Source organism: Notamacropus eugenii, chromosome 1 (assembly GCF_028372415.1).
Source record: "Notamacropus eugenii isolate mMacEug1 chromosome 1, mMacEug1.pri_v2, whole genome shotgun sequence".
NCBI lineage: Eukaryota > Metazoa > Chordata > Mammalia > Diprotodontia > Macropodidae > Notamacropus > Notamacropus eugenii.
This window is the reverse complement of record NC_092872.1, coordinates 191,997,789-192,011,497: the sequence shown is the minus strand read 5'-3', so window position 1 is coordinate 192,011,497 and position 13,709 is coordinate 191,997,789. Positions and strand designations below refer to the sequence as shown.

Here is a 13,709-nt window from a genome sequence, read left to right as displayed (position 1 = left end):
ATTAGAGCTGGAGGGACCTTAGGGGTCAGTCTCATAGACTGAGAGCTGGTAGGGACCTGAAAGGTCATTAAGTCCAACTTCCTCATATTATAGATGAAGAAACTGAGGCAAAAGGATATTGAATGACTTGCCAAAGCCCACATAGCTTACACCCAATCCACTGTACCATGTTACCTCTCCCCAAAAATATGTTGCCCATTTTCTAGGTGGGAAAACCTGGTGTGTGTGTGTGTGTGTGTGTGTGTGTGTGTGTGTGTGTGTGAAATTATTTGCCATGTATATAGAAGAAAAGAGACTTCAATTTAGGCTTAGAGTCAAGTGTTGTTTCTACTACCTATGTCACCTTGCCTCCCTTCTCCACTGATCTCTTCTACCATGAATCTGGTGAACTCCATGGGACAGGTGCAGTAGCAGCCTAAGAAAGCAACCATGGCTGAAAATGGGCTATCTTTTTTCAGTGTGACTTTCAAACCTCCTCTACAAGACTAGCTTCCTAGAGTCCCTAATCTCTATCATCTTCATGGAACACACATGAGGATGCATTTGAGACCCCAACTGAAGCTAGATTTTAGTTTTGGTGAAGTTGCCTTGAGTTTTTTTTTTCCTCTCTTGGGTTTAACTATATCTAATCCAAGTCAACTTGTTTGGAGATCATTCATTGTATGCTCAGGGTCTTTCTCTGTTTGGGCCTGTGCTGTTTGATATTTTTATTAATGAACTGGAAAAAAATAGAAGACTCATTTATGACATTTGTAAATGATACAAAGTTGGGATAAAAAAATCAACTTTACAAAGTATTTTATAATATGACTGTGATTAGGCAATAGTTCATCTGAAAAAGATCTGGAGATCTTAATGGCCTACAGGATCAACAAATATGATATGGCAGCCAACAAAATACGTGTGATCCGAGGCTATATTAAGAGAAACATAGTTCCCAGGGTTAGGGAAATCCTTCATATTCTGGTCAGGCCACATCTTAAATATACTGTATTCAGTTCAGGGTAATACATTTTAAGAAAGACATTGATAAAATGAAGAGTGTCTGTAGGTGGGCAACCTTGTTGGCAAAAGGTATTGAGATCATGCCACATGGGAATCTCTTGAAGGCACTGGTAAAAGATGGTGGTGGTGGGGAAAATAGGGTGCTACTGGCTTCAAGGATTTGAAGAGCTGTTATATGGGAGAAAGATTAAAATTATTTTGCCTAGTACTAGAATGTAGAAACAGGAGCAATGGGTAGAAGTTACAAGATAGGCACCTATCCATGATACTAAGAGAAGGACAATGTCCTACTGAATGGCTGTTCCTGGCTTCTTTTTGTTATGGAGTGATACAGATGATGAATATCTGTTATGTCCCTGAAAATACAATACACAGAACTTCACATGTGTATTAACTGCTTATTAAATTGAATTGAATTAAGTTGACTCTCCTGTTGACATTTGCTTTTATTGGCTAGGTGGCTTACAAATCTGGGAATGAGAGTTGTGTTCATCAATACACCATCAGCAAAGATGAGCCTCTCTTCCTGCAGGCCAGAGCTAATGCGCAGCATCTCAGTGAGGTACTGGGAGAGGGACTGGATGCCATACTCTTTTTTTCCTTACGTGAGATTTTACAAGACCTGCTTCATTTGAAATTCTGTGGACAATAGATGTTGTGTTAGTGCCATGTAAAGTTACATGTATTACGTGGTTGATCTAGATGCTAATCTAACTCATTTGTGAGTACATGAAAGACCTGGTGGTTTGGGGAACTACCAGCATGGAAAATCCCTTCAACAACAAAGATTGCAACCTGTCTGTGGTTTAGTAACTAAGTCATAAGGGGGTTGCCCTACTTGAAACTTATATTTTATTTCTGATCAGCTCTTGAGGATGGGCTGAGGAAAGAGTGCTCAGAAGAAGTTATCTGGTGACCTAACTCAATTATTCATACATCATCCAGTGAGAGAAATGTCCTAATTGCTGCAAGATTGTTAACTCCCATGACAGCAGGGGCCCATGTCTTACGTGCACTTTATATTCTTTTTTCAGTACCTAGCACAATGCCCAATACACAAACGCCTAATAAGTGTTTGTGAATTGCATGAAACTGGATAGTTTAGAGACTTGTAAGTTATTCCCTACCAGGTGACTTAAGTATCAATACTTTCATTTCTCATATCGTTTTAATGAGCTTTGTATTGGCAGGTGACATCTAGTGATTTAATTTCCCTTCCTAATGAGGCTATTAAGAAGTCTGAAGCCAACCTCGCACCTAAAGATTAATTTTTTTTTAAAATTGTTATGTCTTTAGAAACTGTATAAGAGCAGCTGGGAGAAACAGAAGGCGAAAGGATTTGAACTTCGTTTGGACGCCTTGTCTTTTCTGTCAGCCAAGGCCAAGAGGGACCTAGCAAGTGATGTGAGTGGTTACTTAAGTTTTAGAATGGATAATTGAATCTTGGACTATTACAGTGCCCAGAGGCTTTAGAGACCATCTAGTTGAAGTCTTTCTTCAACAATTGATAAAACAGAGACTCAGAGAGGGGAAAGCCTAGGATTTACAGTGAAAAGGGACTTCGAGATCATTTAGTCTCATTCTCTCACTTCAAAGATAATACAAAAGCCCAGAGAGGTGTGAAAGGTCTTTCTCAGGGCCACACAGGAGCCCCTGAAGTATAGTCAAAATGTGAACCCACATTTTTTGACTTCAAATCCAGTAGGATGTTGGATTTGTAGGCAGGAAGATTTGGGTTTGAATTCTGCTTCAGACACTAACTTCTCTAGTCTCAGTTTCCTTGTCTCTAAAATGGAGACAAAAAACCCACATACCTCAGTCTTGTGAAGGGCAAATGAGACTACAAAAAGTACCACATAAATATGGACTGTGGTTGTGATTATACCATGCCGCCTTTCAAATAACTTGCCCAAGGGCGAGTAGTCAAATCTGGAACTAGAACCCAAATACCCTGATAATAATAAAGGTAATAGTCTATCACCTTACATTCATATAGTACTTTCTAGATCTATTTTATTGTTCATTTTTTATATATGATATTTTATTTTTCCCAACTATATGTTAAAAATGTTTTAACACAAAATAAAGTTTTGAGTTCCAAATTCTATGCCTCTCTTCCTCCCTCCTTTTCCCCTCCCTAAGAAGGTAAGAATTCTGAAATAGGTTATACAAGTACAATCGTAAAATATTAGTCATTTTGTACAAAAAGATGAGTAAAAAAAGAATGAAAGTGAAAAACAGTAAGCTTCAGTCTGTATTTAGATAGTATCAGTTCTTTCATATCATATTTTTAAGTTAAAAATGCTTTCACATATGTAAAACAACTGACATTTGTTTAGCATTTCATATTTTGTGTGTTTTTCATTTGATCCTCACAATAACCCTGTGAAGATGGTGCTAATATTATCTTCACTTTACAGATGAGGAAACTGAGGCAAACAGAGATGAAATGACTTGCCAATAACCATAAAAGTAGCAAACATCTAAGGTGGGATTTGAACTCAGGTCTTCCTGATTCTAAGTCTAGTGTTCTGTCCACTACACTTGTCATTCAGTCATTTTTCAGTGGTGCCTGACTCTTCATGACCCCAGCTGGGATTTTCTTGGCAAAGACAGTGAAGTGGTTTGCATTTCCTTCTCCAGTTCATTTTGCAATTGAGGAAACTGAGGCAAACCGGATTAAGTGACTTGTCCAGGGTCACACAGCAAGTATCTGAGGCTTTTATTTAATACCTCTAGCTTCCACTCCTGTTCCAGAGCTTTTTCCTGGACAATGTATTTTTTTGATCTGCTTTATATTACTGAGCGTCTTACCTAATTGGTATAGAGCCAAGGTTCATAATCGCTTTTATCTGACATGGACCCCTTTCCCAGGCTGATGAAGTCTATGAACTACTTCTCAGAACAATATTTTTAAAATTATTAAAGGAAATTCTAGATTTCATTTGGAGATTAACAAAGCTTAAGATGTAAATTTTTTCCTATCCGACTTACAACCATCAGTTAAGAAAGATCTTCTGTTACACAGGAAACCTTCTAAATTCTTAGAGTGTTTTGTTTGTAATTAAGCAATTATTATTTTCCTTTGTATCATATTTCCTTGAGCACATGTTTTCTCTTCCCTAATGGATTGTCTTGAAGGCAAAGATTGTGTCTTTGCCTCTTTGCATCTCCCTTAGGCCTAGTATAGTAGGTGTTCAGTAAACATTCACTGAATTGGCTTTATGGAAATATACTCAATCAGGTCTGATCTGGGTTTCAGATGTTCTGGGGGTTTCTTTCATAACCTATATTGATTGTAGACTAAGACTCAACCATTTCTCCAAGAAAGTCTCATGTGTCCTTCTATACTTTCTTCCTATTAGATAAAATATAAGGAGGACTATGAGAAGTCCAGAGGCAAACTGATTGGAGCCCAGGGCGTACAGGGTGATTCTCAGATGGCTCATTCTCTCCAAGTGTCCAAGCTGCAGAGTGATCTGGAATACAAGAGAAGATTTGAAAATGTCAAAACTCAGTGCCATGTTCCTATGGATATGATTCACCTTGTCCATGCCCAGAAAGCCCAACATTTAGCCACAGACATAGGATATAAGACGGCCCAGCATCAGTTTACTGCTCTGCCAACAGACATGAAGGTGGAATGGGCAAGGAAGGCCTATGGTTTGCAGAGCGATGTAAGTTCCTTGTTTTAAATGTCATTCCCTGAATCCAGGCCATTCAAAATAACTGTGTGCTTAGGGGCTACACAGCCATTACATAGAAGCTCCTGTTTATAGATCCAGTTCAAAATGTTTAGTTTCCCAGTGATTTCACTCTTGCTCATGCATTCGACAAACTTAAGTTCCCACCAGCAAAGAAGTTGTGGGACTATCTTCTTCTTCATCATGGAGTATTTTCACAACAATTTCAAATATTAATGGAATATTTCCATATTCAAATTATTTTTTCCACGTAGAAGTGTATGGAGGGGTGGGCAGGAATTTTGTTTGTGTCATCTTAACTATGATAGAAAAAGAGTCTATACTGGAATGAGTGGGCTCTGCCTTGTGGGCTATTGGGAGAAGGGCCTGGCTTTGTAGAAGGCTCTTTATAAATTTTTATTTATTGAATGACACATTGTTTCACGTATACTGCTCTTCCAGGAAGTGGTAGCTTCAACGGTAAAAATTATCAGCTATTTTCCCCACTTCTTTGCTCTCCTGACGCCTACTTGTACTTTTAAAAAATTTTTCACTTTTTAAATTTAGCTCAATATGACCTGATAGTGGCCATGAACCAAAGCATCAGGGCAGATGCTGCTGAATATTGCACTTTGTGAGGGGTGGGGGTGGGGGGAGGCACATCCTCACCAGGGTGATTACTCCACGGTAGATAGGTGAGCTAGTTTCAACGAGAGATCCATTTAAATGGCCATTCCCATTAAAACTCCTTGTATAATGGCAAGTAAAGGAATATTTTGCCCCATGGAGATGTGTAGGAAGGAACTGAAACCACAGGAAGCATAAAATGTCTTGTGAAATTCCATCAAATAGTTTTCCACCTGCGTTCTGTTGTGCATTCTCATTTTCTTCTCCCCTGCATGTCATTTTAAAGAAGAAAACTGGTAAGACAGACAATGAGATCTGCTCCTTTCAGCTGCTGGAGTCAGGATTGAAGTCAATAATGAGGAAAAAGGTTGAGTTCTCCCCTCCTCCTCATATTGCTGGGTATCACATAAAGTCATCCTAAGCAGGGATGGCTCCAATTTTAAAAAATTAATTTAATATTTTTTAAGGGGGGGGGTTTCTACCTGTGACTGTGCAGAAGCAGATAAAACAAAAGCAGGAGCTAATTTGACTCAGTTGGTCTCTGGGCTATGTCAGGATCCTTTAATGGTGCTTTTAATGTCTGAGCACCAACAATGGTGTATTTTTTTTCTTTGTCAGAACCAATATAGAGCCGATTTGAACTGGATGAAAGGAGCCGGATGGATAGCCACTGGGTCATTAAATGTGGAACAGGCTAAGAAGGCAGGAGAACTCATTAGTGAGGTGAGGTTTCGTGACAGCATGTAACAGAACTGGCTGCATTATGTGTGCAAAATTCCTGTATAAAATTAAAATCATTTCCACTCAAAAGGCAAAGAAAAAGGCAATGCCACATGAAAGGACTCCAAACCCAGACTAGGACTGGTAATTAGAGGGAACCCACATACCAAACACGCGCCAGTAGGAGCCCATATAGCCTTTGCAAAAACAAAGTAGGTGACAAATGGTATTATGAATAATAATGACAATCAAACAGCGCGCAATTGCTACCCACTAACTTACCTTTTTAATGAAGCAACATAGGAGAGATGATGAAAAGATACATTCATTACGCCCAGAAAGCCCTTTTGCCACTTTATACACACATTTCTCCATTCTTCCCCTCTTCTCCTTGCTCCCCAAACACCCTTTGGACATCCGTGGAGCGCCCAGCACTCTGTATAATTCAGCCCTTTGGGGATCTCACCTGCATTTTAATACTGGGGCTCTCCAAGTTTAGCTGGACTGAACGGACTGTCCCCTAAGGCATCCCCACGTTTTCTGGACTAATTGCGCTACAGTTGAGGGAAGTGTGTTTCTTTCACATTTGAGGACAACCTAGTTGAACCAATCTTTGGGAACCAGACAGGGAGATAGAATTAAGGTCAGCTCTGTTCAATGAGCATTTAAAAGCAGCTATAAAATGTCAAGAAGCAGTGTGGCACAGTGGATCAAGAGTGGTGCTCGGAAGACCTGGCTTCGTGCTGACACACTTTGGCTGTGTGAGTCTGAGGAAGTCTCTGAACAGGGATTCAGTACTGTAGGAGCTCACTAAGAATATGCATTAAAGACAAAGGACCAGCCTGCGCTGGTAAAGGAAGTTTCCTCACCAGGATACTCAGTATTCAAAATAAATCATAGGTATTTATCCCTATCCCTACCATATGCTAGACACTGTCCTAAGGATAATAAGGGCAAAAGTAACAATCTGTGTCCTCAGGGAGCTTACATCCACTTGGGAGGAGGATAAAGCTGGCATAAAGACCAAATGACTGGAGAAAAAACACTGATGGCTTAGAGGGGTCAGGGAAGGCCTCGAATCAGCTGAGCCTTGAAGGCAGGTCAATATCCAAGCGCAGAGATGAGGACAGGGGCATCTTAGGCTAAACATTGGTGAAGGTCCCCAACCAAGATCTTTCTGCTCCTGTCCTTCATGGGCCTTTAGGCATCTGTCTGATGGCCCTTGGGGCAAATTGCATTTTCATAAGGGCCTGAAGAACTCAAAACCAAGCCTAGTAGTGACAAAAACATTAGCATCATAGACCTAATTAGGACCTTAGGTCAAAAACGTAAGCACGTTGTATTAGGCACTGAGATACCTAGTTCCTACCCTCAAAGGGCTAGTGCTTTAGTAGGGGTGAGAAGACATATGCAGATAATCATAACAGAGAAAAATACATTGATCTGCCATTTTGGGAATTACACAGTCTGACTCCTAGTGGCCATTTTAGTCTGTAAGAACATATAGTGAAAACATAAAGATGTTTTCCATTTTCACCCCATGGGACACTGCATCTTCCTGGGGGTTGATATTGCCCTGTGGAAAAGATTCCCAATTACCATGACAACTTGTACATTTTAGTGCTTAGGGCTAGTTTCTATCTGCTCCATAGTAGGACCTAATAAATGAATGCTTCCTTCCCTTCCCTCCTTTTCCTTCCTTCCTTCCTTCCTTCCTTCCTTCCTTCCTTCCTTCCTTCCTTCCTTCCTTCCTTCCTTCCTTCCTTCCTTCCTTCCTTCCCTTCTCTCCTTTCTTCTCTTCTTCTTTCTTTCCTTCTTTCCCTCCTTCCTCCCTCCTTTGTCCTTCTCTCCCTTATTTCTTCCCTTTATTCCTTCTTACCTTTCTCCTTCCCTTCCTTTATTGTAAAGATTTATGTAATTTGTTATATCTGGCAGCTAGGTGGTACAGTGGATAGAGCACTGGGCCTGCGGCCAGGAAGACCTAAGTTCAAATGTGCTTTCAGCCATTTACTAGTTATGTGACCCTGGGCAAGTCACTTAACTTCTGTTTGCCTCAGTTTTCTCATTTGTAAAATGGGGACAATAATAGCACTTACCTCCCAGGATGGTTGTAAGAATCAGATGAGATAATAATTGTAAAGCACTTAGTACAGTATCTGGCACATAGTAAGAACTATACAAATGTTAGTTCTTATCATTATTACTTGAGGGCAGGAACTACTTTGCTTTTTCTTTATATCCCTATTAATGAGCACATCTGGCATATAGTAAGCACTAACTGAAAATTTGTTGATTAACGGATTTCTGTAGCACACATGACTTTTGTTGGCTTGCTATATGTTATCTCACCTAATGAACAAACGTGTATTAAGCACTTACTATGGTGCTAGGGATAAAAAGAAAAAAAAACTCCACAATCCTTGTTCACAAGGGGCTAACACGTCCATGATCCAACAGACCACAAGCATTCAAAAGACCTGTTGGTTCTATCAGAAGACGGTGTGTGAGATTCAGGGGAGGCACTCTTGGGAATGATTGCCATGCCAAAGGGACAACATGGGTCTTGGATATCTTATAGGAACATTATTTCTAGCTCTAGAATTTATAATAATTAGTCCAAAGAGCCTGTCCACATATAAATGAAATGAACAATTATGATCATTTAAATTTCTTGTTTAAAAATACATTTTTTCAATTGCCTGCCTATATGTCACCTCCTCCAACCTCCCTCACCCCTCCATATACATGGGTTTTTTTAGACAAAATTCAATTAAAAATCACCATAGCGGTTTTAATTCTCTGCCTAATTTTAGAGCCTGAACAAATGAATTTGCTTAACTTCTTTAATACTTTGCAAGAACCCAATCTTTAATTGAGTTAAGTGATTTTGAAGAAGAAAATCAAACTTTTGCCACATTTGACAGGTAGTCCAATCACTTTTAATCAGATGCTCCGACTGTAAGTATATTTAGAGCAGCAAAGTGTCTCAGAGGTCATCTGATCTAACTCCCTCGTTTTACAGATGAGAAAATAAGGTTCAGCAAAGTTGAGTCACTTTCCTAAGGTCACATAGATAGTAACAGAGATCCTAACACCCTTCTACCGTATCACTCTGATTTTCGAGCTGAGCTAGATCTGTGCCATGTGGACAGATCTCTACTATTTCAGGATGAAAACTGAATACCGGTGAGAGTCACAGTACACACAGGCAGCCACATATACTTGGACATATTGACTCAAGAATTTTCTGGGCAGAAGAAAAAGCACACTCTAATCTTTTTGGCCCAGGGACAAGTGAGTAGCTGGAAATAGACAGTGCGAGAAATGATGCCATTATCTTGATTACCCTTTAAATAAATTGGCCAAGTGGGGAAAAATATTGTGGTGGGCCTTGCTTTTAGAAAAGGTAAATAGGGTGGTTATAAAAGGCATCACTTCAAAGTTCCTTAAAATAATAATTAGCCTAGTTCATTGCAAATATCGTTTGCTTGTTTGTTTTTTTAAATTTGTTTATGCTCAGTTTTTCAGGAACAAACACTTAAAATCAGGTAAATGCCATTTTATCAACCTAACATTGAATCATCATCATTTATATTTGTGTCTTCTTTATATTTATAGCCCCCTCAGCACAAGTCCCTGTATGTAACAAGTGTTTAAAAATACTTGTTGAATGAATGAATGTTTTAAGTTCTATATTTTGTCATGATCCCTCATTTGAATAACAATATTATTCTTGTCCGCATTATCATAAACGTCAACGAGAGCCTACTGTGTGAATGGCCTAAATGGGACCTAGAAATGACTACACAGTCTGTGTAAACTGGCATGTGGCATGTTAAGTGACTCTGCCATGTTCCTGCGTGGGAAGAGGATAGAAAACTTCAGATGTTAAATGTAACCATTCCAGAATTTTTTTCTTTTGCTTAGAGGAACTAAAAATATGTAAACAATACACTACATAGTATTTGAAGCCTTTAAAAGCCCATTTCTAAGTGTGGCTCTTATAATGTTTTACTGGGATAACCTAATTTTGAGGTGTTCTCTTTGTATCGGGTAGAACTACTTTAATGTTAATTGACACAAGGTTATGCTGAAATTGAAACAAATATTAACCCGAAGGCACCCAGGACATAAAGATGGAGGAAGTGGAATTATAATTATGTTCACAAATTCACTCTAATCTCAAGCAACCTATGATTTTTCTCTTTCAAATGGCATGAAAGAACCACACAAAATTCACAGCTTTGATCTTTTTCTGCTCAACAGAAGAAGTACCGTCAGCATCCGTGGGCTTTGAAGTTTACCAGTATTAAAGACACTCCTGAGATGGTCCAGGCTAGAATTAGTTATACCCAAGCAGTGGATGTAAGTTATAATGTATATGCATTATTATTATAGAGTGGGATCCTCTTTCAACAACCTGATGGAAACCAAAGCATTTCTCAATCTTGCTCTCCCTCTCATCCTAAGGATGAGCAAAGTTTTGTGTACTAGTGAGGGAGACCAAGAATGGGGTGGCTTTTCATTGGTATGGACATAGCCTGTTATTTTCTTTATGATGAGAAGCAGGCATCTATCCCCACCTTATAAAGACCTCATCCAAATTTGTGTTCTCTGTATTACCTTCTCTTGTGAGGCTCCATCATTCTCCATCCCCTCTCCATACCAATTCCCATGCCCTTTTTAAAGATACCGTTTTTAGAGTAAGAATTTTTCCTTTTGTTTTCATTTTTGCGTTTGTCTTTTAGTTATAACATATGAGTGGCATGCCTGGTGCTACAGCAAGACCCAAAGGCTAGGCACCATTAACACTGGAAAATGATTTGAGCTTGCTCTGAGGATATTAAGTTTAATTTTCAAATGCTTTCTCCATCCCCTTCATTTCTGAGTTCTAATAAGAAATGAAACAAAATCAATCAGAATTTGCCTTTGTGTCTATCTACACAGCCCAGAGTGAAATGATGACTTGACATTTGTCCAATTTACTTCATACATGGAAGTTTTTTGGACTTTAGTGGGGCTCACTTGCAAAATGATGGGGTTGGACTGGATTATTTTTAAGGCCCCTGCTAGCTGGATAATTCCAAATTTGCAATTGTAAAAATTCACTGTACAGCACAGTACCCTAGTTTGATTGCCTGCCTATGCCTTCTTCACTATGTCCTGTGTAGACATGCCTAAAATATTTTCAAACCACTTTAATTTCTCACTAAGTGGTAAATTTGAGAAAGTTTAGGCAGGAGCCAAATTTCTCATTACATCTCCAAATTGAACAGATGTTTGTTGTCATGACTGTACTTTGTTGGTCTGACATTCTAGAATAATCTGAGGTTCCTTTTAATGCTTTCAAATTGTAAAGGTAATGAATTGTGGCTGTCTTTACTTTAGACTAAAAGAAAATAAACATTGAAAAGTGGGGAAGGTTGATGGTGAAACAGAATCTTTTCTATGTTGAGAAAACTGCCACATCCTTTACTTAACTAACTCTAGGGGGCACTGCTGTGATATTTAGAAACATGGACTCATTAAATCAGATTTGGGGGCTGGGACAGCCCAGCCCAGCCTAGAATATTTTACAGCTTAAACGGGAAACACCACAGACACCATTCCAGGGTACCCACATTTACTGATAGGTTAGTCATAATTGCAGCGTGAGCATAGTCTAGATTAGAGCAGATGTAAGGGAGGCATTGCAGATGGAATCAAATGCATTGACAATTTAAGGAAATTAAAATAATTCAAAAAGTGGTCATCTTCTATGGTGGCTTTTCAAGTCTGTGACCTGCTAGTAGCTTGTGGACGAACACAATCATTATATGTTACTTTTCTTTCCTCATCTTATAGTCATACAATTGAACGAGTCCTTAATTTGGAATCAGAGACCTGTACTGCACCTCAGCTCTATTCCCACCTGTGTAACTTTGGGCAAATCATTTAGCCTTTCTGAGCTGCTTCTTCCTCATCTATAAAATGAAGGGGTTGGGCTGGCTGACCTCTGAGGCCTTTTCCACCTCTAAATTCTATGTTTTCCGCTGTCTTCTTCAGTTGAGAGTAAACTTAGCAGGAGAATTCTCAGTCTGGCATGTTCTGAGCAATGAGAAAGAAAAATGTTCCAGGGAGATTGTGGAATATCTAAGGAGACAGGGGTGGGATGTTGTGATCCGCATACCACTAGCCATTTGGATGACAACAGCTCTTGGACTTGGTCACTTGGTAGCTTAGAGTAGCAGCATGGCATGGACTCCAGTTTTAATCAGAAGTGCTCCCTATTTGCAGAGGCTGTACAGAGAGCATGGAGAAGACATAAAACATCATTACACTCAGACTACGGACCTCCCTGAAGTACTCCTGGCCAAACTGAACGCCATGAACATCAGTGAGGTGAGGTTGACTTTGGAGACAGATGCAGCTCTTTAACAAGAGAAGATTTACATATATTTTTAAAAATAATAATAACTTGAATAAAGGGAACACTTTGCATGAAGGATGCTAATTCTAGGAAATTAGAATAGGAAAACATGCTGCCCTCTCAGAATTCCCTTCCTGCTTCATGTCTTTCCTCTTTTCTTCAAGATTCCACTCACATCCCATCTTTTACAAGAGACCTTTCCCAGTGCCTCCCCCCATCACAGGTCCCTTACCTCTGAAATTACCTCCATTTACACCATATATGTCTTCTGGATTCATAGATATTTGCATGTCATCTCTTTCATCAGAATGTAAACTCTTGAAGGCAGGGAGTTTTTTTTATTTCTTTGTATTCTCAGAATTCAGGGCCTGGCACAGAAAAAGCATTTCATAAATGGTTGGCATTGATGATGATGAGGATGAGCTAATGAATTATCAAAAGCCTTAGAGATGACCATGAAGCAAATGTGCAGGTGTATAGCAATGAAAACAAGATTGTTTCTATGGTTTTGAGTAACTAGTATGTGCAAGGCCCTGTTCTATGCCTGTTACATAAAGGACATTTAGTAAATACTTGATGAGAATGAGAATGCTGATGATAATGGGCTAATGAGTCATCAAAAGCCTTGGAGATGATTTCAGAGCAGGTGTATAATAAGGAAAATATGGGTGTCTCCATGTTTTTGAGTGATTAGTATGTGCAAGACCCTATTTGTTCTAGGGGGTTGGGTCATATGGTGGAGTAGGAAAATTTAGCACATGGTCTCTGCTTTCAAGATGCTTATGATTTGGAGAGGGAGATAAGACAGGTAAACACAAAAGGATAATAATATATGACAATATAGGAGATGATCCAAGGCCATATATTGGATAATATTTAACTTATTTAGGCTTCTTTACATATAGACAATGTTTGCCTTCTTGACAGGCAGCATGATGTATTGAGTAGAAAACCAGTCATGGTATCAGGGAGACCCAAATTCAGGGCTTGCTTGTGACACTTACTGGTTGTATGATCGTGGGCAAGGTACTTAGTGCCCCAGGAAACATTCTGTGTAAGTTACATCTTTAAGAGCAGTTCCTCACGTTGATGGAATCAGAGATTGACCTTTTCTCTGACAAAAAAAATAAAGAGATTTTATTATTTTAATCCTGAGGAAAATATAGCTGTAATGGGAAGCCAATGGAAGCACATTCCCAATGCAAGTGTTTATTGAACGGAACAGCAATCATTCAATAATATTTGTTGGATGGATAAAGGAGCAA

At 39.2% G+C, this 13,709-nt stretch overlaps 1 protein-coding gene across 4 annotated transcripts in view; it reads left to right on the top strand.

The window, feature by feature from the left end:
• The window catches only part of NRAP (nebulin related anchoring protein), an 84,035-nt gene that overhangs the window by 40,640 nt on the left and 29,686 nt on the right, over nt 1-13,709 (top strand). For all 4 annotated transcript variants that reach the window (XM_072622950.1, XM_072622933.1, XM_072622941.1 and 1 more), the window contains 6 exons: nt 1,463-1,567; nt 2,302-2,409; nt 4,371-4,682; nt 5,934-6,038; nt 10,302-10,400; nt 12,312-12,416. In XM_072622950.1, coding sequence (XP_072479051.1) covers nt 1,463-1,567; nt 2,302-2,409; nt 4,371-4,682; nt 5,934-6,038; nt 10,302-10,400; nt 12,312-12,416 — 834 coding nt within the window. The remainder of the gene's footprint in view (nt 1-1,462; nt 1,568-2,301; nt 2,410-4,370; nt 4,683-5,933; nt 6,039-10,301; nt 10,401-12,311; nt 12,417-13,709) is intronic.